The 24565-nt window shown below is 42.8% G+C and overlaps 2 protein-coding genes across 5 annotated transcripts in view; one reads left to right on the plus strand and one right to left on the minus strand.

The window, feature by feature from the left end:
• Positions 1 to 1050: 1050 nt before the first annotated feature.
• LOC105666405 lies at positions 1051 to 11763 on the minus strand. Of its 4 annotated transcripts, XR_007226073.1 has the most exons (7): positions 11472 to 11763; positions 10872 to 11401; positions 8922 to 9119; positions 8785 to 8858; positions 8653 to 8720; positions 7387 to 8532; positions 2358 to 7297 (listed from the first exon to the last, which is right to left on the minus strand). XR_007226073.1 is itself a non-coding variant. In XM_048411233.1 (5 exons), the coding sequence occupies exons 1-5, from the start codon at positions 11250 to 11252 to the stop codon at positions 8483 to 8485; spliced, it is 771 nt and encodes a 256-aa protein (XP_048267190.1). In that variant the 5' UTR covers positions 11253 to 11763; the 3' UTR covers positions 2358 to 8482. The 4 variants fall into 4 exon arrangements, 1 of the variants encoding a protein (XP_048267190.1); XR_007226072.1 differs by lacking the exon at positions 2358 to 7297 and adding an exon at positions 1051 to 1497 and having other exon boundaries at positions 10872 to 11763; XM_048411233.1 differs by having other exon boundaries at positions 2358 to 8532; positions 10872 to 11763.
• The window catches only part of LOC100647394, a 56489-nt gene continuing 38965 nt past the window's right edge, over positions 7042 to 24565 (plus strand). Inside the window, exons 1-3 of the mRNA XM_003400165.4 lie at positions 7042 to 7282; positions 11757 to 11856; positions 14803 to 14965. Coding sequence (XP_003400213.1) covers positions 7042 to 7282; positions 11757 to 11856; positions 14803 to 14965 — 504 coding nt within the window. The remainder of the gene's footprint in view (positions 7283 to 11756; positions 11857 to 14802; positions 14966 to 24565) is intronic.

The following is a 24565-nucleotide window of genomic DNA, read 5'->3' on the forward strand; positions in this document are numbered from 1 at the left end:
AACGTAAAAATAAGGTGTACACGAAGAACTTGCATTCTCTAGCGTATCCAAGCCTATCCTTGCTGGTCTTTCAAAGTTGAACGAGCGATCGAAGAATCTTATCGAGCAGAAAGTTAGGCCAGCGTAGATTCGCCAAAAGGGTCGACCTTGCATCCCTTCTACGCTCGATGTTCGTTAGACCATGTTTAATTGTACAACGACCAGACCGTGGAATGTCCGACGATACGCGATTTAATTAAATTACGCACCGATTCTGGGGATTCGACCCACCTACCCTTAGCTGGGTCTGGCGATCGTAAAGACAACTGGCAACGTGTGTCTCGACCTCGGAATATGCTTTCCAAGAATTTACGATTGACAAATTTTGAAAAACCATTCGAACGGAACTTCGTTGTGATCTTATCGGTGTATTTCATGATCGATATTCTCTGGAATTGTGCGCGTTTCGACTTGCCACTGGCAACTTCCTAGACGTCCTCGCATCTGCGCCTGTGCGTTTCACACGTTCAGCGCCTTGAAACATAGAATCGGCTAGGGAAATGGAGGCAGTACGTTCGCACAGGTTGTAGAAAAGTCTGGGAATCTCATTTTCTCGCGAAAAACGCTATTCGATACGTCTGCTCTCTGCCCCGTCTCTCTTCCGCTCTCTATCTTTTTTGTCCTTCTATCTTTTTATCCTATAAAACGTTTATCGTCATTCCATGGGAAAACATTACGGCATTGTTGCGTCGCTTATACGGAATTCGATAGCGATCTAACTTGTTGGAGCGGAACGCGAATTTTCGAGACTCGTTTACGTAGCCAGTTGGAATGTTGGCTCGATCCAACACATCGCAAGTTCTATTACCAGTCAGGAGAACGATCTTCGCGTTTTTTTCGGTTATCTCTGGAACGACTTTTGGTTCTCATGGTAGAGAGAAACTGAATCAAAAGTAACGGTTACTTTGGGGAAGGTTCTATTACCAGTAAGGAACACAAACAGCAATTTTCGATCATTTCGTTTCTTTTTTTAAACGATATTTCGTTTTCACGGAAGAAAGAGATTGAATTGATAAAGATATTTCGATGAAAGTTCTATCATAAGGGAGGGACAGAGAGTAGAAGTTTCGATGTTTTCATTTATCTCAGACGATTTTGTGCTTTTCATGAAAGAAAAAGACAAGGTCGAAAGTAATGCTTCTTTCAAATTCTATGGTACGCGAAACGAGGGACCGGTCAACCCTCGACGATCGTTCAACAAATTTCTCAGGCGTCCTTCCCTATGATAGTCCTGGTATCTCGAATACATAAATTTTCAGTTCGGTAAGCAGTTCGTTTGCCCTTTGACCAACCGCTTCCATGAATCACCATGTCGGCAGGATCCTGCGCCACGGGCGATGCAATGTTGCGAAACATTCTGCCGGAATATTACTCCGGAGAATTTTCCAGTGTCGTAAACGCGATTGTATCATTGATAACAGGCACGTCGGCGAACAGATATACGATCGACTTGGTTCACTAGAAATAAACAAAAACTTTGTGAGAGAGTTTCGCCAGTTTGACGTTTTCATGAAAACTGTGTGTTAAATATTAAGAAGTTGAAAATTTGTCCACCGGGAGCATCGGGCTTTTATGATACTACACTCTCGTTCGGAGATCTCAAGATACGTATGGAAATTTAAGTAAATTTGAATAGCCATATTTTAGAAAATTATCAGAACCTTCCAAAGTTACCGTATTATCTCGTTCAAGTTGAAAAATTATTGTACAGTGATAAATATAGTCGAACCAATTTTTGCTAGAAATTTTGTCACGAAGGATTGTACATTGTATATATACATAGCATATAGATTATATGTATATTAAGTTCCTACACGTTGAGATTAAATTGAAATGCAGGATCAATTATTAGCAGACGGTGCCAAAGTTTCATTATTATTAGATAAAGGAGCACCACGGACATTCGCAAATTACGTGGCTGTAAATTGCCTTCATTTTCGGGTGCATTTTCAGGAGAGCGCGTCCTTATGCAGGCTTCAGAGTTTCCGCATCATTTACTTGGACAGAATAGGGGTTAGTTCAACCACAAGATAGAAGCTCGGTCTAGATGATGCGCCCTTTGTTCACCGGTGACTTTCTCGATCCGCTGGGATTCGGATTTTAGTTCGTCGTCGACTTTCTTTTGGGTTAATATCGGTCGAAGCGAATTATTCAGTCAGTAGAAACGATCGTTACATTGCCTTTTCAGATTTTCATGTTTCGAATAAAGTGCATTCGAAGTTTCATACTCCTCGAATCAAACGTCATGAATGTGCTTCTTGGAAAAGAGCCACGTTACAGAAAGATACGTGTTATCGGTAGAAAAAATTAATTCATTATTTTTCCAACAAAATCGCCAAAAGTTTGTATTTTTCGTTTAACAGGCTATTTATTTTAACGTATTGTGATAGCGTAGTATATAGAACATTATCAAGTAGGTTACAGAATTGATTAACTATGCTATAGCACAGAATCTGTATAGAATGCCAAATAGCCTAACGAAATTCATTATTCTGCTTTGCTTTTGATCGGTTGATCGGTTTCTATACGCGCGAGCTTTTTACAAATGCATACGATTAAATAAGCATGCTTTGGCAGAAATTTATCGACTAGAGCCAGCTTTTATCTCGACCGTACAAGCGTGATTTTCATTGTACAAGGAGAGCGCATTGAGTCCGTTAAGTTAGTAATTAGGGCTATTAAACTGGCAAAGGTCGCGTAATTTAATTGATCATTCGTTATTTGCCGCGTAGCTTGTGTAGTAACACGATGGGCGATTGATCAAAAACTTGTCGGCTGATTAAACGTACCAACAATTTGATCGATCGTCAAGACGATAATTATAAAATCATCGAATTTTCAGCTCTTCTGTTGCCGAAAATTATCATTATCATGCCATGCTATAACTCACAGATAAAATTCGCTTTACACCAAAGATTTTTTTCAATGATAGATTCACCGATCGGTGTCAGACAAGGAAATAGTTAATCGAGGCGAGTGCCGTTCTCCGTCCACTAACGAGCGTCGGCTGAAACTCGAGATGCAAAAGGAACTCCGGCAAAAGTTAATTATAAAGCGTGTTCCTGCCTCGGAGCAGTATCGAAGATCAAAGTCCAAAATGTTTCGCCATCTTCCCAGCGGGTAAGCTCGCGAAATTTATTCCACGCAATGGTCGATAGACTCGGAGTAAATTAACTAGCTCTGTGTAATGAACTAATAACGAGTCGACGACTTCTGGTGCCCTTAGAAATTCGTATTTACTTACCTAGTCTCTTAGGCCAAGCCGATCGGTATTTCTGTGCGGGCTGTTAAAACAGACAGTCGCGAAAGTCGCTGCCATGGCCTCGATTAAACGAACCTAATGGAATTAATGTCGAGAAAGTTTCTTATTAACGCCGCAGATGCCGAAACTGCGTTTAGCTGGCGTGACTGTTAGTAGCATGGGAGACCAAACGGGCGAGTTCGATTATGCAAATCGGCATCGCGATCTTGGGGAAGCCGCATTACATAAGAATCACTAAACCGCTATAACAGCCAGATGTTCGTCGAACCGAGAGAACGAATCTCGAAGGCGTCTTGCCCGCCTGTTCGACCCTTCGTCCACTTACGAGCAACCACATCGCGAATCATCTTCTTCCCACACGGTAACCGAGTTAAGCTGATTTTCTCGGGAAGATGCACGACTCACCGAGTCTGACAGGCATTCCGGGAACACCGGCGGTGAATGTAAATTTTCATTAAAATCTCGGCTCACGGGCACCTACGTTTCTGCGGTTCCGCGATTTCACCGTTGATTGCGACAGCTAGGCAACGTTCCCGTTGATTACGCGACTGCTGCTCGTCGGAAATTTTTGTTTCCTTTGCACCGCGACAAAGAGAATATTTCGTTTTTCCTTCCATAAATTTGCACGTTGAATGTTCTTCACCCTCTAACGCTCCTCGATGAACCAGTACGCTAGAGACTTTCCACGAACGTACTCTAGCTGAACGTAATTTGACTCGGTCATAGTTTGTACAAGGAGCTGCTACCTGGAAAATAATTTCCAGGCCGAAGACGTCACGTTCATCGGATATTCTTGGAAGTTTCTGCGCGTCGAGGTAAATGAGGGATGACGATAAAAGAGGTCGCGAAAATACACAGGGCGTCGCATAATCGCTGTTACTCACCTGTTATCGTTCAATCGGCGAACGTTTATACCCAGAAGTGTGATATATTAGCCGTGGTCGGTGTTTCGGGCATTCATCGAAAAGATGAGAAAGAAAGCTACGCGCGTATGACGGTAACTTTGTTGGAATGTCGACGGAATCGCTTTTCAATTCGATTAATAATCTCGTCTGTGTTGCTTGTTACGTTACGTTGTTAAGATTGAACTCGAGTTCGTTATACGATGTCAACCGAACTGGCGGGCGATTGTATCCTGCGACGACGCCTCCGAGCTCGCAGGAGTGTCCTCGAGGCAACCGCACTGCAGTTGCAATTTCAATGCGCCGTGCCAATTAATGCGAAGTCGTGTTCGAACTACCGATGGCTCGTGTTAACGATGCTTCGCCACGGACATAGAGTGCCAATTATCGATATTAAATATCCAATGAAATTGTGCGTCGAGGGTTTTCCTTTCGTTCTCCGACTTTTATTAGTCGAAGAAAGTCCAATTTCTGCCAATTTTCCGTAGCAACTGCGCTTTTTTTCACGGTTCCGGTAACGGTAGGTGATTTTAGTGAAAATTTGGTGAAAATTGCGCGAAATGTTCACGAAATGAGAACGGTGGGAAAACGAAGGTTTGTTGAAAATTGGAAAACAGAGGGTCACCGAAGTTGGTTACGGTGACCGAAATTCAAGCTTGGCCGAGAACGCGCGTGCATACGTTCATTACGAACTTACGCTTATGAATAATTACTGCATGCCCGGAAAACTGTTAGCGGAACAATGCAGCGCTAACTATCGGCCAAGTTTAATTATCGGGTATGCTCGCGTTGCGAAAAGCTATTGTGATTATAGGACGATATATTTCAAAATCGTCTATCCCTAGCTGCTTTGAATTCCAAATTGATCTATTACTGATCAGCGTCGTCGGCGGAAAATCAAGCTCGTCTTGCGTGTATTCCTCGCGCGATTCATCCTGACACGATTCATCGCGATTACTCTCGTTTAAAATATTTCGTAGATGCGTACGTAGAGAACTTATAAGACGAGTCGAAAGCGGAAAAGAAGCCTAGGGGAAGCTGAAAGATACGGTCACGAGGACAAAGACAGATTTGAGAGGGTGAATGGAAGTGGGCCGAGATGAAGAGTGCCGGAAGCTTCAGAATTTATCGACGGGGTTCAGAAGCGGGTGTGGGAGTGGAATATGACAGTCGTGTGTTTCATATGTATTACAGAATTTCATTCATGGAATTTATTCGATACGCAGAGTACATGGGCAAAAACATAAGTTATCCTTTTCGCCCTTAACAGGAAAGGAATTTAATAATTTGGAACATTGAATCGACCCCATTTAAACGAAATTCACGTTCTACTTGATCTTGGGATTAAGCATTTTTTTTTCAAACTTGCTCGATCTATTATTTCATTTTAAAAGTCTCGTAATTTTAAACCTAGGAGTTTATTTCCTGTTTCGACTACACGGGCTTATCGTACAGCGCCCATGCGATTTTCATAGTTATCGTTACATAATTCAACGACTGTCGCAAAGAAAAAAGCATGGTAATGGCGTTGGTAATGACGCAGAGCAGCTAGAAACGGTGCCTCGATGGTACTTTATGGACGATAAAAGGAGGATGGAGGCGACACAGAAACACTAGAGATGATGAACCGACGTGAAATGACCTTGAAAAAGATTTCTCTCGAGCATGGCGCATTTAACGACGGTAATGACCGAGCAAGTCGCCGCGACGGAGGCGCGTAAACCGTAAACCGTAAGTCGAGACGGTCTCGGGAATCGCGCGACGGATTGTACGGTTCCTTCGAAACGCGCCCTTTAACGCCCCCTTCCCCTAACTGCTACGAGAGTAATCTTACAACGGTCGATGAATTCCCCCGCAGGAAATGAAATTACACGGGCAATCCACTACAAGGACTTCCTTTTTTCTGTTTCAGAAGCCGGTTCTCTCGGGAGGAAAGCAGAGCGAGAATGAGCGACACTCGGTTGGCTGCTAACAAATACCAACAAAATCGTCTTCTACACCGGTGAAATTGAACCGTGGAACAATCGTCTGCTGAATTCACGAAGAGAGAAACATAGAGGGCAACATAGACAAGGAGCAAATAAGTTTCTCATTCCGGTTGCCAGGATTTCTTCCTTTGGTCGGCTTTAATCCACTCGCGAAAGCCAGTCAGGGGTGAGAAATCACCGACAGGTCGGCTAAAAATTACAAAGGTTTCCTTCGTTCTCGTACAATAACTATTTACGATCGTTGTCCTGATAGATCCGAACGAACAGGGACATTCCATACGTTATCGGTGGACCGTAGAAATTGGTGGATCGTATCGTAGAAGCTCGTTAATTCAAGTTGTTTGTACGTGTACCGAGGTGTGAACGATCGTTGGTTAATTGGTTGGTAGAACGTCGGTGAATCCAATTAGCTGGTAGTCTTGAAGGAGTTCAGGCTGAATGACATTGGTCGAGCTATAATTGTGTTCGGATCGCGTATTTCGGTTTCGCCTATCAACCGGTGGAAGAGATGCAAAGCACGGAAGTCCGGATTCGCGTGGCAAGAAACTCGATTTCAGGTCCGTCGACTCGGTCTCAGTTCGTTTGCATCCCTGAACTCGAAGAGGTTGTCGTGCGGCGAACCGATCTAATCAGCGTAGCTTAAATCTAAATTGAATAGTAATTGCAAATTGGATGCTGGATCGCGTCCATCGGACGACAGACCGTCTCGACCGATCGATCGAACCGATGACCTCCTGTTAGCACCGTTCGGTAAGCCTTGGAATAATAACGGCGTTGCGGTTATACTCGACTCGTAAATTTTCGAGAGAAGCGATATGCGAGCATAGGGTTGGACATTCACGGTAGAACAATGACGAGTGAACTGAACGCGACGGAGGTTGAGACCTCGACGGGCACGATGAATCTCGTATCAACGATGTCCTCGTCGCCACCTAGCGTGGTCGCAGCCGCGATTAGCGCTAGCACAGCAATTCCGACTAATCCGTCCACGACAGTAACGGGTGGAGCTGCGGTCACCAGTACCGCTAAACCCGACCATCACATCTACAACGCGACCGGCTACCTCATGGAACACGACGAGCTCGATCACAGTAAGTAATAAGAGCCTGTGAATACGGTTAATGCGCGTTATACCGGTCAAAGCCGAACCTAATGGGACTGCATTACGCCGCTCTCGGCCGGAAACGCCACTTACCAATCGCCTCGACTATTTCTCCTTGCGCCGTTAACCTTGTCCGCCTTTGCCTCTCTCTCTCTCTCCCTCTTTCTCTCTCTTACCCCTTTTCCTTGCTCGTCCTTTCCGCTTGGCGAACGATGGAATTCGCTTTGATGTCCCTTCCACGATAAAAATCGTATTTCGAGTTGCAGCTGTTAGATCGCGAAAAGCCACGTGTTAACAGGATTCGCGAAGTTCGATCAGCCTTCGTTTGGCGCAACCAGGTGCGCTTTGGAAACGATCTGGACGTTTGTTAGCGGTGTACCACAGTTTCCAATGAATTAGACATGTTCCGCGTTAAATGTCGCCGAGAGTGTTCAACTGTTCCGACAATTATTTCATTTGAAACGCGCCGAGAGACAGGCCAGGTAGTTGCGAGTCGTTCGGTCATCGCGTTGGGAGGTCTTTCGACCAAGCACACTCGAATCCTGTTTCATCGGGTATCAAGGGGATTTTGAGAATTGGTCTAAATGTTGCCCGTTCGTTCTAGGTCCTCTCGACTGCTCGCTAGACTATCCACAGATCTCCGGGTTTTCCCGTGTTCCTTTTGCCTCGCGGTGCGCAAAATAGTTTCCGGCGAAGCTTAATCCTGCTAGCTCTTTGGATTTATTGCCACGCCGCTCACCAACTTGTTTTTTCACGAAAAATTGCTGCGAATTGCTGGCAAGAATTTCCACTTGCAAAGTCGAAGGCTCGAGTTGTTGAAAGTACGTCGATTTTTTTGAGGTCCTGTTATAAAACTTGAAGATTCCGAACGGAACTCTTTTCATCGACTAATCGATCTCGAAGCCAGGCCAATGCGTCGATTCGTTGTCGACGGCGAATGAGATTCGATACAACCTTTGATAATCCCTTAATCGATGATTCGCTTTGAGGATTAACGCGACTTCGTCCGATCGCGTTTCGGTTTAGTAGCAATAACGGCAGGAACGTGGACTTTTTGCGAGAGGGGGTTCGATCAAAGGATAACCTGTTATCAGGGACAGGCTGTGTGGCACGCATCCTCCGTTTTGCCAGAGCAAATCTTGCCATCTTCGTCCTTGTCCGACCGGCCGACTGCGACACTCGCTGAATACTAATCATAACGCTGCGGTCTACCAAAGTCGGATCGATACCATCCGCGCGCTAGAACCATGATATACGACGAAATTCAGTCTCCGATTGAAGCTTTTTGTCGTTAGATATTCATGCTTCCCGCGAGCTACTCATGCCATCAGGATTTTTTGTAATATTTATGAGAGGTACCTGCTATGCATGAACGGAGGGAGGTGGCGATCGAACGTTGGATTTCTTCAATAAGTTCCGTGCTGGATCTGAAACAATGTACCAAGTATTTTTAACTCGACAGCTCTTCGGATGTTTAAGTTGTAAATTTACCTTGCTTTGGATCTCGGAATACGTTTTATCACAAATCGTAGGACGATTCGCGTAAACGAGTCCTTTTCGGTGAACTGTTCTGTAAAATGAGAGAATTTTTAATTACTTGCGGCTTCTATAGCCGATGATTCGATTACCTTTGATTTTATCAGCATATTCTCCAAGATTTGTTGAATTTCTGCCTGCGCTTTAAGCGCATACGGTTTATCCAACTTCCTGAGACAACGTGTCACAGTCATCGAGAAAGTTTCCAACTGATCCGAGCCAGTGTCGCAAGTATCGTCACTCGATGCTGTGCTATGTAATCCGCAGATTGTAAATTCGTGACACTTTACCTATTTCAATAACGAGTTTTCTGTATTTATGTAGAACTTTGAGAGTGTACGCAATTAAACCTTCCTTTTTATGAGTAACCCAAGACGATAAGATAATTAGTTTAATTTTCATTACACTGGCAATCAATTCAGATCTCTGCGCATTAAATTGTAAGTAGAAGGATTAATTTCTTATTTCTATAGAAATATTGGATTGCAGGCAGGTGTTTATTCATTAAATATAAAACAAGATAAACAGAATAATATTTAATAATAAATAGAAATAAAATAAAAATGATAATTTTCAGCATTCTCCCTCTCTGTCTCCCTCTATCTCTCTCTTTGAATTCTTGCTGTTCTTTAAATTTTTCAGCGATTCACTCGGGACTCTTTCGCTTCTTAGTCAAATTGCATTTTTAAAGATACCGTTACACTGTAGACGTTTATACAAATTTATATTTTTATGAGATAGAAAAAAAGAAACAGAATTAAAAAATTGTTTCCTTCACCGTTTAAATATTAAATGTTAAAATCCGCCTCTCAGAGTACGTCTTCTAAAAATTCCATTTATATCTAAAATATTTATACATAAATATCCATGATACATCCTCGATACCTTTCATAATATTTGGCGAATTAAACAAACGTTTGTTCGCGTACATTTTTTCTCGATTGCATTTACCTCAAAATATGAACTTGCATAAACTTCCACAACTTGTTTCTTATCTAAATAAATTCACACTTTGTATTATCGATCAACCTCTCGCGTGTCCCCTAATTCGTTCTCAGCCATATCTCCACGATGTTCCAAGTTCTCGCAGCAGGAAGTGCATCCACTGGTCGTTGTGCAGAATGCACGGGAAGGAAATCTGTCCAGTCGTTTCTTAGTATAGGAAATTCGGCTGCAGGAGCGAGGGAAAGTTCGAGGGTGAGTCTTGACCTCTGGCAAGGAGACGGCAGGGGAACTAATCGAATTCAGAGTAGGGATAGTTCGTTGTGTGCTAGACGGTAAGAAATGTTCAATACGAGTGTTTCTACTCGATATCAGGCATCGAAAGCAACTGCAGTTCTCATTCTTGGCAAAAGTTTCGTCTACGTTCTGTGGAAATCCAACGACGAATCGTTTCATCGGGGGAAAATAATAGCGCAAATATTGCACGGAATAGGAAAACTATCTCTAAATATTTATAACCGTCGACTTATATCCTGCACTTGTGCACGAGGCTCCGCGACAAGAATCCTCGTATACAGCCATTTCAGAGGTTGTATTTTACTTTAAAAAATTCTCTTATTCCCCGCGCCCGTCGACATTTTTCTACGAGAGTCTGTTAGACGATATTACCCGAGACTTTCGTTAAATTCCTACATGTAGACCCCTGTTCGTCGGTATTACGAAACTCTTACGCGAAAGATTACTAGCTAATTATCAAAATGTTTATAAATTAGTACTTTAAAATAAATTTTTCTACTACAACCGAGTACAATGGAGTACACAGATTACAAGACATTAATATTCGTCGTGCGCAACGCTTCAATACAACTTAATTTATTCGTCTGAACGTAATCCATCTCGGCTTATCGGAACTTTCCGTTAGAACCAGCGGATGCATCAGCTTCATCTATCGACCGGGCCATTGTAATCGGAGGATTAAAAACGTTACACGGCATACGTCTAGATGCGGAGCCCCGTAACAAGAAACTACATCAAAGTTATTGGTAAAACCGTCGAGCCACCGTTCATGCTAATGGGGTAACGAGTTCATCGATACGAACATGCAACTCGACTGCCTCGTCGTAATCCAGGTACGGGTAGAGAAATTGATGCAAATTGTAGAACCATGGTAGCGAGATCTCGTAACAACGGCCGTACGACTTGGCTTCCAGCAACCTTTTTAGTTCGTTCACGTAGAGGCGGCGCATCTCGCGAATCTTCAAGACTATCTCGACGAAAGTCACCCCCGGCAACTCCATGGCTCGATGAATGCGACTATAAGCACGATGTCTGTACTCGCTGTCCAAATAACCCCGCGTGTCTTTCTTCCACAGACACGGCGACCTTCTGTAAAGCGACGCCAACTTTCGGAAATAGCAGTTCATCCATTTCTCGTGTTCGACGATCCTCCGTGATGATCTTCTCGCCGAACACTCGCTCATTGTATGTAGCAGTTTCGATGCTGTCCGGTTATCATAACTTTTAGGGTCAATGGAAGCGAGATGGACGATAGGCTTATCTCTCTGGGATGCATCGTTGACGTTGCAGTTTGGGTTAGGTTGGTGAATAGATTAGGAATTAAGGTTGTAACCTTAAAGTTTATTTTACTTTGATGAATTTTAATGGAAAAGCTAATCAGTTAGAACGGCGGGCAAACTTACTCATCGATTAGATTACATAGACGTCATCTTGCAGCTCTCTCGAGACATTCTCCGTCGTAATTAGGGGAATATACGCGCTACGCGCACTGTTAGGAAAGTCGTACATCCGTCCATTTCTCTCGTTTCGTATAGTTCGTATATTTTAATTGGCGAAGTCGTAGTGGCCATGACCGAAATGTATCATATGAATACCCGGCGTATCAGTTAAATCGAATTACTTAATTTTTACGACCGATTAAAACACCATGATTTCACGTACTATCCTAACGAATATACTTTTTCCAGGTATACTCGCTGGCTTTTCAGATATACAGACAGTTTTTCTAGCGTGTATTTCGACGTTGCTGCCGTTGATCGTCGCGCTGGGAATCGCCTTTGGCGTCAGGTAAGAGAAACATGGTTGTCTCGCAACGTATGCTTAGGAAAGTGCCGCAAACTTTCGTCCCGTTCCTTTAACCATACTTTCCTATCTTATCGTCGGAGATTTTATATCGCGCAAACAGCTGTACTTGTGTACTCTTGAAAGGAGAGAAAGGTGAGAATTTTCGATACGTTACAGTGTTGCATTTTATTCATCGCTGGAATAGTTTTAAAAGCACCGAAGATTATCTTAATTGAGTACGCTCTGTCACGAGGACAGGTGAAACACGCTCTCTATATTTAAATATTCTTTCGTACGTTCCAATTTTGAAAAGGCGCACACCTGCGCAACAATACGCTTTGTGCCGTTTCTTCATCTCTAAATTCGCAACGCAGTCGGCTCGTAGCATCGCGTGCACGCGAAATCGCGTTAAGGGACAGAGGCGAGATCAGCATCTAACCGCACAAAGAGCAGCACAGAAAAACCGTTAAGTCAGCGAATAAGTTAACGGTACAGCGTCAGTCGCGTTATAACTGCGAACAAGACGACTCTGCTCGTGGCTATGCCGCGAAAGCGAAAGCCTCGACGTTGATTAATGGGGCAATTAAAGACAAAGCCGATGTGCGCGTCACACGCGACTCGATCACTGTCGAACCATTGCTACTATCACACCACCTCCGTAGGAAATACACAGGTTGATCGATTGTCGCCTTGGCTGCCACCAGTAATCTCTAATCCCTTACGATGTATCGACGTCTAAGCCCACGCGATTCTTGCACCCCATTTACAATGCGTCGGCGATAACGTTCGGGCAAAGTCAACGAAGGCTATCGTTTCCATCGAGGTAAAGTACCTTTTTAAAGTACCTTACGTAAAAGATTGTATTGTCAACGTGGACTTTCAGCGTTTTAGCCGATAATATTTTACTCCGCTCTCGGTGGAATCGTCGTGTAGGATGTACGCGAATAGAATAGCGCGAGTTTCACCGAATCTCTTGATCCCGAAAAATTAACTCCGGCCTACGTCGTGACTCTGTTAACGCCATCCTTGCGATAAAAACCGATTTCACGGATCTGTCTGGGTGCGGGAACTCGCAAATTTTTGTCGTAGCCAAGGGAGGAAACAATAATCCTGCGTTATTGCTGAAATTACGACCACGAGCAGAGGATTATGCCCGGTCTATTCAGTAGAACGAGAACAATTTATTCGACAGTTGTTCAACTGCTCGTAGATGTATTCAAATTATTTTCGAAGCTCGTGCAACCAGGTCTTGTTTCAATGGAAATTGTATTATACTGTAACGGCACGATTCCGAGATTTCCTGTCGAAATAATTGCCATAACGTTCTATGCAAATAAACCAGAGGGACTAAAACGTACGAATGCGGTTCAAACGCGGGAAAATGATTACTAATTAAAATCACTGTTTGTCACTGATTCATCGAAAGTCGACAAACTGTTCGAAAGCGCTGTTTCATTGCTGAGTATTGCAACTTTTCCGTTGCACCGCGTAATCCATACGTTATTCGCGAAGATACGTCCTTTGCTATTCGAAAATTCTCTGATCGTTTCGTTTCCTTTTTTTAACCGAACCTTTGGCAAATATTAGGTCAATTAATTTTTGCGTGATTTTGATTTATTCTTTTAAATTTATTTCAATTTAATACGGTCGAAACAATGCCCTTTTAAAAATATTTGACCGCAACCCTTTGCACTCGAAGCTTTTTTTAGTATATTGTTTTTTGGATTTACACTTTGATTTTGGTCGATGTTTTACCGGGAATTCAATTATTGACTGTCGATTGTATTTTTTTTTTAGTTTATTCTCTATTTTATGAAAAAATGTGCTCTGTTTTATCTGAAATAAAATGGCAACATTGAGCTCGAGAAATTCCATTAAATACATTGAATTACAGGAATCAATTTCCTCTTCAATACATATCAATTTGAATTATTGTCTGGTTGAGCAAAAGTAAGGTCTCTGACGCTTTATATACATAAAATTGTTTTTATAAATTTATGAAATGACTAAATGATTTGGAATTTCCTGAAATGAAGGTATTACAATCTCTTATCGTAGCAATAATATCTTTTAAAGTAATTCATGCTCGTATATTAATAAATTATTTTGCATGGAATAGGAGATATTTTTAATTTTTCACTTTAATGATAATTTTTCCGAATTTAGATTCACATTATAAGAAATTCAGACGAATATTATTCCTGAAGATTCATTATTCAGTAATTAAGATTGAGACTTTCGTCATGAATTTTAAAATACACGTTATTTATAAAATATTTTTTCTTTGACATGGTTTAAAATTTAATGCGTGATATCAACCTGACAGATTTAAACTTCGAACAAAAGACATTTCATATAGTAACGAGCGTGTAAATAGAAACGCTCGTATATAAATTGAATCAACTCTATTATGGAAAGTTCTACATATTTTTGTTCTTTTTCTGCAACATAAAATGTCAAACGTACGTTTCTTGCACTTTGAAGCGCCATAAACACGAAATGGCTTCCAAATTTTTATTCCAAGTACTAATTACTAGACTGTAGGGTTTTTATACTTTATAATTTTACGAGCAAAATTGAAGAAACAAAATAAAGTAGCAATTTCTTTTCACCAAGTAATTATCTCGACGAGTGGTACACTTCCTAGTTTTCCTACGTTTTTCATATTATATGTATTCTGCGCTCTTTTAAACGCATAAACATCCACAGTCTAATAATCGCAAACTAAAAATTAAATTTAGTACGAGAACCGTATGCACTAACCAAATGGCAATGTTCTCCAGAGAATGGAAAGATCTCTGTCACTTTGCAAAGCGTGTGAAAGTTGGATTGGTAGTCACATTCAACGTTTTGCCTCTTAATGAAGGAAACACGAATAAGCATAGTTGAGCCTGACGAATAGGGAACGAGTATTCTGAGAGAAGGACGAGGTTTTGTTCTGTTTCACAGGCACGTGTGGAGGAAATATCGAAACAGACGAGACAGCTCAAGTGGATTGCCCTGGTATAGGAGTGTGTACTCTCGAGACAATACCGCCGAATCCTTGCATCATCGACCCCACTCGGGAAGCACGACCATTCAGTCTGCCACGAGGATTCTGTCTGCCCAGGACGTGAGTATATTACGTCCCGCTATCTAGATGCATGCGTTTACCGGTCGCTTCGCGTTCACCAGCTTCATTCCGTGCAATTTTCAAGGGATCGTCAGGGTTTAGGTCAGTGAACACACCTGGCTCGGCCGAGAAGTGTCCCTGACGCGTTCGGAAATCGATCCTCCGTCGATAATTTGGTAGCGCACGATGCTAATTTTGACAGCGCTCGGTGAATAAATAAAACGTGTTCGGCCCGCTAGAAAACCAAGCCACGTTCTCGAGCGTGGAAAACGGAATTCTCACGCTCCAGTTGCTGCTGATCTCGGTCCAACCTGTCTCCTGACTTTGGGCTCATTTTTCTTCACGAGCTTCAACAATAAAACCAAGCTACAATAGCTCTATGCAGGCAAATTTAAAAGATAATGCGATGTACGTGATTTTTAACGCTTTAAGAATACGACGAGATGACGGATAATTCAGATATAACATTGATTAAGAGTTTTCATATGATATCGGACTTTAAAATTGTTCTTTCGTCATATAAATATATTATATTGTTCATATTAACTTATATTAATATTGTCTTATATTGTCTTATATTAGTATTGTTCATATTGTCTTATATTAACGATATATTATATTAATTTCATTACGTGTGATAGAATTTAAAATATGACACTCGTATCCTAATCGTGCGATATTTTACAGCTTGCTCCAGTCTCTACATTGTTGCGTTATATTTTTCCTTATCGATCGTCAGTTGACGCGAATCAATCCGTCAAACCTTAACAAAAACACGACGAAACTGACGAGTTCACGCGACGGTTTAACAAATACTTCAGCTTGAAAATAACGATGGGGATGTCGGCTCGTAGCGAGCGAATGGGAGGAAAAAATATAATGGACTTTCCCTTGAATTGGTTGCCCGGCGAGTGGACGTGACACGTACAACAACACAGCGTACATTGCTTTCCCATTATGCGGCATCAACGGCATTCAGAGGAATATCTTTATCTTTTTTTTTTTTTTTTGGTTCGTATCGGAAACAACGCGAATTTTTGTCGACGCGAAATCTCATTTTTCGCTCCGGTTACTCCATTAATCAGCAAACGAAAACGTTCGAAGAAATGTTCGCGTGGCGAGTTCGAATCCCTTCCGGTGTCTGCCTATTATATTCCAGATAAACGCACGCGAAGTTGGACGAGGATGAAGCGTTACGATTATGCTCAAAGTTTGCACGGCCACGTAATTATCTCCGATTTAGTTTGCGGCCTGGTATCTCTAAGAAAACACTCGCGCCCAGAGAAAGCATTCGGTCCTTTTGGCCAAAGTAAATCCCTCTTAAAAACGAAATCTCGGTGTTTTAAAAGCCGATTTCTTCCCGTTTACGCGGATCGTGATATTTTAAATGGCCCTCGATAAATCCCGCCGCGAATTCGTTCGCGTATCTCCTTGTTTGGCGAACATTTTCCGCTTGAATTTGGAAAGTCGGTTTCAACTTGGCCGGCTTTCAAATCCAATCGAAAGTTAGCGCCCAACTCTGCCCGCTCGTTGCAGCCACTTTGCTCGTTCGGTTTTCATTGCTCAGGCGTCGATCAGATCGTTGGCCCTCGTACAGTGGCGCATCGAAGCATTCGAACACTCGTAGAAACCTTCTATTCGCGTATTACGTGTTTTATCAAACGTTTTGAAATTTCATTAACGGTATAATTAGAGACGGCTATTTGTCACGGTTACGTTGATTAAATTTGAAATCGATCCGGAAATGTACACAGAAGTTACAGGATATGTATTGCGAATATACAGTTCATAAAGACTTACGAATGGTTAAACGTACAATTAGTGATACAAATGATCTCATTAAAATATTAAAATATTGATCGATATAATTAGCTGCTAAAATAACGTTGTAATTTTTGTGAAGTATACGTATGTTTCCAATAAATATCTTAACTTCTATGTACTTCTTCGGCTTTGTGTGGAAATGTTTCGCGCGACATGTATAGTGTACTCGGAACAAGTATTCCACGAGCGTTCGAATATTTTCGTGAACCCGTGTACGATCAATTAACGTCGAGATCGCGATAAGAAATGCGCGCAAACTTCGTCCGGTTGGTGCGTTCTCAAATGCGAGGAGAGGACACCTAATATTTATCGATCTGCGTCAAAGTTCATGGATCGTGAAGTTGAACGTGAACGAATCGACAAGGAGATACATCGATTGGAAATTTGAAAGCAACGCGGCGTTAAGAGCGCATTGGTGACGAGCATAGTCCAGAAAAGTGGAAAGCGGAGGAGACAAACGCGCCGCCATTTATCGACTGCAGCTGACACAAGCTTCGTTCGTTCGGAATGCAACGAGTTCCTATCGGACATCGATCGAATATGCAAAAACGGCGCACGATCAGAACCGAAATCTACGGAGGGCTCTACGCTACGTCGCGTCGCTTCGTGTCGCGTCGTTGCGGTTTGCATTCGGTTTTTAACGGTGAACATGATGCTTCGTTGCTGTAGCCGCTCTGCGGCCATTGCAAACATACGCTGGTCCCTACATCGACTTTAAGTCGGAACAATGTGGGTCAAATGACTCGCAGGCACAGGCCTCGCGCGTCGTTGAACACCCGGCTCGTTTCAACTTTACGATCAACCGTCCCGCCCTTTACGATGACTTTTCATGTCTGCGACGCCTCCGCTTATCTTCTTCCGCAGTTTCAAACATTTATATCACCGAATGATCCGTTTATGGATTCTTTCTACCAGACGACTCGCGACTTCGAAAAACTCTGTTAAACGGTCCATTCGCAATTAGGATCTTCGGTTAGGATCAACGAGGTTGAAAAATCATTATGAACCATTGTTGAGAACACAGGATCGTATCTTTTAGAGAGGAACAATTTTAAGATTCAGTGTATCGTCGATCGATTTTATATTTTCAATTTCTGCCTTGTCATTTGATTTTGATATTAAATATACGTACATCGTTGCGAGTATGGCGCGCCGAGTGTAAAATATTGGGTTTATAGGTTGTAGATTTTTTAAACCGCCAGTATCAATTACGAAACATAGCTGGCGGGTAATTAGAACGATTATGTGTACTTTGTAGGGATGAAATGGAGGCCACCGATGGCATTTTTCAAGGTTCACAACGATGCTTGAAACGCAACCCCTTTACCGGATGGAGTTCCGCAGTTTGTGAAATGAAATCTCGACTCCGTCACACACTTCGCAATCCTGCTTTCATGAAATTATTGGCCTGCAAAGTTTAAAGGGAATTTTTATTTACCAGGGAGCTTCGCAACTAAAAGGATGGATTTGAAAAAGCGTTTGATATATGGACTAGTTTCAGCGGTGACGTTTAACCTTATACGTAAACGTTTCTTACAGAGAAATGTTTCAGAAGTTGTTTTGCGTGAAATTTCATTGCCCCAGTTCTCGAAGGGAATGTCGTTAGAAAGGTGGAAATCAATGAGTGCGGTTTCGGCTTTATTCTGTCTTAAAATCGAGAAATAATATATGGAGAAACAAAATATGGAGAATAGTGCTGACTGAAATAGTTTGTTCGATAGACCGTCACGAAAAAGCGTTCGTCTACGATACGTAGTGCTATCCATTAATTTTATCGACCGTTCGGTGACACGGTGCACCGCTCCCGACCAGTGTAAGCGATCACACACGTATATAAAGCAGGATCGTTCAAGTCGGGCTGAAAATACCGAGAGCGGTCGTTCTGGTAGCAGTCAGCGGCAGTGACCTGATTTTAATTTCACGCGTGCTCGATAACAGTCACCGTGCTTAGATGAGTTGCGCGAGAGAACCACCTTTCCTGTCGGTGTGTGTTTCGCTTACCTCGAGCTCGCTTCTCTCCTGCTCGGCGTCGTTTAATCGCGCGCCGCTCGCCAACCGGAACGTAAAGCGACACTTCGTTTTTTGCAACTTTGTGCTCGATCTAGTTCAAAGATTTTTCCTTTTTCTGGCCCATCGAGATTACCAACGGAAGACAAGCGAGAACACATGGTCGGTTCGTTGTTATTGTATAACGATCGCGTAGAAATAGGAACAAAGTTTCTGAAACTTTTCGGTCGACTTACTCTCTTTGACAAGTCCATTGGGACTGTGTCTAGCATCTTGTCTTGCGGTGCAATTTCTACGAACAGAGATGCTCTAGATGAAAGAGAGCTAACGTTTAAAGAACGTATGCAGGCGTTAGAAAAAGGGACTCGAGAATCTAACGAGAGGCAGGAATGCTTGGTTCTTCATGCGAATCGCTGTACGGGACGTAAATGGACGTACGACATTACGTAGTCGGGGTCAAGGAAAATGTGGCGCTCCAGCTGAAATGGGAAATTGCCCGCTCAACGCTCGCTTTTTTCGCAACGTCGGTATTCTTCCCCTCGCTTTACGTGCACACCAGATCGGACAACGAAAACGACGCCGCGGGCAACTAAAGGAAAAAGAGGAGGGCTTCTTGACTAAAAGGTGTCTAGTTAAAACGACGACGGTTAGTTTTTGAGAAAATAAAATTACTTCGTTCTTGGGTATGCGAAATGCTTCACCAAAAAAGGATATGAATATTTTAATGATCGCTCGTAGCATTGTCTTATTAAACATGTACGCTCGAAGAATGAGCTATTTCCAAGAGATGTTGTATCTTTAGATTCGACAATTCTTCCCGACTATATAAATATATCAAAGTATTCACTTCCGGAGCTGTCAACTAGCATCGAAACTAGAATATCAAGAAAAATATATTTATTATTTTTCTTTCAGTTTTAAAAGACTTCTTTAAAGCACATTTAATAGGAAAAATATCGGATTGATCGGAAACGAGGTCGGAGAGGAGTTGTCGGAAAATCGTGAAAGAAGCATCTTGCAGTGGAAGAACGTGGTTCCCCCAAGCCTTTTTAAACGAAACGCGAAACGAAAAGACATCGTCCTCGATTCTTACGTGGCCGCGGCGGACCACAAAAGTTCACCGGCTGTGAAGCACTTTGTCCGCCCCTTTTGCCACCGTTTGCCCGCCCAGCAGAAACCCGTAGGGCATAAGGGCACCCGCTGCATTGGCGTCGCTCGCAGTTGGCCGCGATTTTTCTGATCTTTAAGTCGAAATCTCTTTGTCGGTGGCCCGTGCCAATATTTGCTCTCGGTCTTGGCGTTCGCTAAACGATCGAAATTTACCTCTTTCTAAACTCTCTAAGAGGGAAACGGGGAATAAACCACATCGCGTTCCTACCGAAAATATTATCGTGACCGGAGTTGTGCCGTGTGCTCGCGGACCAAACGAGTCGCTAAAGAAAACGAGGCTGCGACCGCAAATCCGTAACGAGCGGCATTCAAGAATGGAAACGACGCTTTTGCACAAAGTACACCGCGGCCCATGATTATCCACAGAAACGCGTACAATGCATGCCAGATGGCGACGCGCACTCACCGCGCTCCTTTCTATGCCGTGCATCATTCTCTAATGCTCGAGTTACTAAGTAGCCAGCTTGCGCTCTTATTATCTATCCTGACTTTTTCGTAATTCGAAGCCAAATTATACGATGTTAGACCAGATTACGAGCAATACTTCTTGTAGATTTACGATTATCGACTTATTTGTATTAACTTTATATTTCGAACTCACCCTGCTAAACATGCTTCGTCGCTTCGTTAATTTATTCGGCCTTTATCGTCGGATTTCGATCGTTACGACAAAACGTATAATTGTTCGTGAACCATGCAGCTTGGTAATCCGTGTAATCGTTTTAATACCGATAAATACTCATTAAATGCGGTTCTAAGCACGGCTTTCGTTACATGCTGGCGTTATCTTCCGCGCGCTCTATTATTTATGGCCTTGCAACATAGATCGTGCGATACATTAGGCTCAGGAATATCATAGCAATTAAGCGCTTGTTCTTCGCGTACAATTATTTCATAGTCAATTTGTTTGTTTGCTTCGTCGGTTTATTTAAGACAAAACTGGCGTACCCCTCTGCTGACGGAAGACACAGAATCTAATTATTTCTGTGCCTATTCACGCTGGCGTACGAACAATTAGAAACGCCCTGTAATTCGAGTCAGTTTACTAAGTAGTGATCACAATCGCTAGGAGAAACTTGAGGTTATGAATAGTTATCGATGCAACCACGATCTGTCGCTGGATAGACGCCGGATTTACAGTCTACGGTGCACTGATTTCTCCAATGTGTCAGTTGGTCTGGCAGGTCGAAAGCAACGTGGGTATCCTCGTCTGGCACGTACGGCTCAGGCTTGCATTCGATTTGCATGCAGGAAATTCGAGCATCGTTCTAACCAGAATCGATTACGCGATACTCCCATTTACAGACAAATCTCTCGACTTTTCACCTCTCGATCATTAACGTTGTTTCTACGTCGGACGGTTTTGAAAAAGCTACTGTCGAAAGTTTGTTTCAAACTGAAAACACGATTTCGAGTAATTCCGAATGAGAAGTTGCATCAGATTCAAAGGAAATGGAGTAGAATAAAGTAAGATTATTTCAGTGAGCTAAACTTCGACATATCGGAAAAAGTGAAATGTAAAAGTTGGCACAATGCAATTGAATTTGTATATCGCGAGATATTACGTCGTATGTTAATTCCATTATATTTAAATGGAAAGATAATTTTGACGCGACATGTATAAACGTATTGAATTTTAAAGTTGCTCTTCTATAAAAGAGGGAAAATGTGGCTTGTCACGTTTTTCGCTTCAAACTTGTTCGTAATTGAATCGAGTTTGATAAATTACAAGGAAAATTTCATCCAAATATTCTACCGTCACAAATAACCTTATCTTACTCTATTCCCTAGGAAAGGTATTACGGGATTGCTGGGGTCGTTTTAAGGGATCACCGCGGTGAATTTATACTCGCATTAACTTAGTTACATAGTCGATTCCACGGACTCACGGTAGATCGGGAAGATTCGCATCATCTTAGGACAATGTGTCTACCTAAGCGCGTCAGCCAATATCTCGTTTGACGTATGAAGGCTATTACGGCACCGTTTGATAGTTTAATCACGGCCATCCCTCGTTCTTTCTCTTTCGACCTACTTCTTTAACCCTTGCAACATTAATTCGCAATTTTGGACGGGCAAACGATCCCTAAAGAAAATGGAAGATGTTATCCGACTGGTTAAATTGTATCTCTATGCTGTTACGAAGCGACCAACTGTCCTCTAATCAATGACGCAGTTTCGTTCATAGCTGCTCGTTCTATTTTTCATCGTATACTCCTTATTTGACGGTAGTGCCTTACCTCTGTCCATGTTTCAGGCGATAAACAGTAATACAGTAGATTCGCGTAGAATGCGAACGTCCTACACGAACATACTATATTTTTCACCTACCAGACTCGATTTCTCTTATTTTTTATGTAACCCCTTTGAATCGCATTTATTTCATTCGTACTACACGTTTCACTCTTTCACTCACATTTCACCGCACTTTTAACTGCAATTCGTAGAAATATTGCGCAACTATTCGCGCACCAAATAAAAAGATGCTCTTTATTATTTTTTTATCTTCGGGACTTTTCGTATCACTTGGCTAACTAATCAATAAAATTTCACGCACTCGCACTCGCGATTCTAAGGACGAAGAAACGTGGTTTGCTGGTTTGTAGGCACGGTGGGGTGTCGGCAGAATCGGTGCGATTACCGAGATTTCGGGACGTGCCACGATAAAAGATTAGATCTGTCGGACGTGCACGGCACAGGCACAGGCTCGGCCCGCCATGGTAGGTGCTTGAAACTGCACTTTAATCTCGCAAATGATGCGAAGACGTGGCTCCTCAGGTGAAGAATTCCAGCGAAAGAATACCGAGCCAGGATTTCGAAACCTTTGACTCGTTTATCGCAGCGTGCTCGACGCGAGATGATTTCTCGTGTGTACGATCAAATTGGAGTGTTGATTTTTGAAACGCTATTCCGGTGAATTGAATTTCAAGGAAAAATACAAAGGACGAAAGAAACGTGAAAACATGGAAATGCAACGTCGTTGCCTATCGAAAGGTCGATAGTACCAGAAATAACAATCCAAATAATATCGGCGAGAAAACACTATCGAGCTTTCAAGAGACAGAGCATTCTTCGCTTTGAGGAAAGCGTCTATGGAAACTCGAGCTAGTTATGCGCGAAAACCCCGACTCCGACGGTACCTTTGAACAAGCGTACGTGCGAGAGACGCGCCCAACATACACAGGGCGCGTGACACACGTGCAAGTTATGTTAACAATGCCTGCATACGTACGATCCCGATCCAATTTTCCACGTGCTCCGAGAGCGTATCGCCACCCAGGGTAAGCGGTTTACGGGCTCGGCATGTCATAACGTGGCCACCTGTCTAAATGCAATTGCGGATCGCGCGGTGAACCGACACAGGCCGTTGAATAATTTTACAATCGTCGAGTTTACAAAGCTCAGCCCGCAAGCTCTCGACTCGAGAGAATCATCAAGCTCGAATATGTCGCTAACGTCTCATCGCTTCGAGGAATATCGACCGTATAGAGCGCGATAATCGCGATCGAATAACGCGGACAGGTTTTAAAAGGTTCCATATGGGGGGAAGTAAACGACCTTTTACGGTGAGCTACGCGAGGCACGGCCTCTAGATGTAAGAAGAAAGTCGAATAAGGCTATAGTTGCGGTAGAAGCGTCTTCTGACCAACCAACGCTCTGGCAAATATAGGGAAGTTTATTCGAATCACCTACGCTTGGACATCTTAAAATTCAACGTTGAACTTTGCACAGAATAACGAAGTTCGCGTATTATAAGAGACCATTGGCCTTTGTAAGAGCGAAAGAACTTGGAATATAAAAAGGATAAGTTTCGTTAAGAAGGGAGAAATTCGTTTTCACTACAACGACGCGAAAAAGCAATTTCTGAACACTCGATCTTCGAGAACACCGTGACCAGGAAGTTGGGTCACGTAATAAATTACCCGTCAATCGAACGCGCCCGCCCTTCTCTTCAACCCCTAAAATTATAATACGAAGGCAAAACTGCCGATATAAATTATGCAACGTCGTTAAACGATTGCCACGTGCACAACCGAGCGATAAATCTCTCTGCTGGGGCCGCGAATCTAATAAATTTCGCGTTACCAAATGACTGGAAAAAATACTGTCTCGATCGGGAAATATTCTCGCGTTTTAATCGTGGCGGTAAATCGTCGACGATATCCACCGTCGCGCACTTCATCATCGAAACACAATTTCTCGTTTCTTTGCCAGAGTCAGTCTCCTCGCGACGATAAGTTGCGAAGATCGAGGAGAACCACGAAGATACGGAAAATTTAATTTCTTTCTTGCGGACTGGACATCGGCGGGGTTGAGTTTCGTGACGTTTTCGGGGTGGCAATGGTGTGTGCCCAATTCCAAAGGTGGTAATTGGATTTCTACGAAATCCCTTCGTTCGTGGCGGCACATCGAGGATTACCAAGGATGGGTCCGCGTCAACATCGTCGAGGACGTAGCGTTCTCAATCGCCACTTTTGATCAAGCTCAGTGGACAAAGTGTTTGCCGTTCGATACTCTCGGTTTCTGCCTCGTTTCGATCTCGTCTGTGTGTCGATGGAAAAATTGTCGGCGAAAATGGCGTCGCGTAGGAATTGGCGG

The sequence above is a fragment of the Bombus terrestris genome, chromosome 13 (assembly GCF_910591885.1).
Source record: "Bombus terrestris chromosome 13, iyBomTerr1.2, whole genome shotgun sequence".
Classification (NCBI taxonomy): Eukaryota; Metazoa; Arthropoda; class Insecta; order Hymenoptera; family Apidae; genus Bombus; species Bombus terrestris.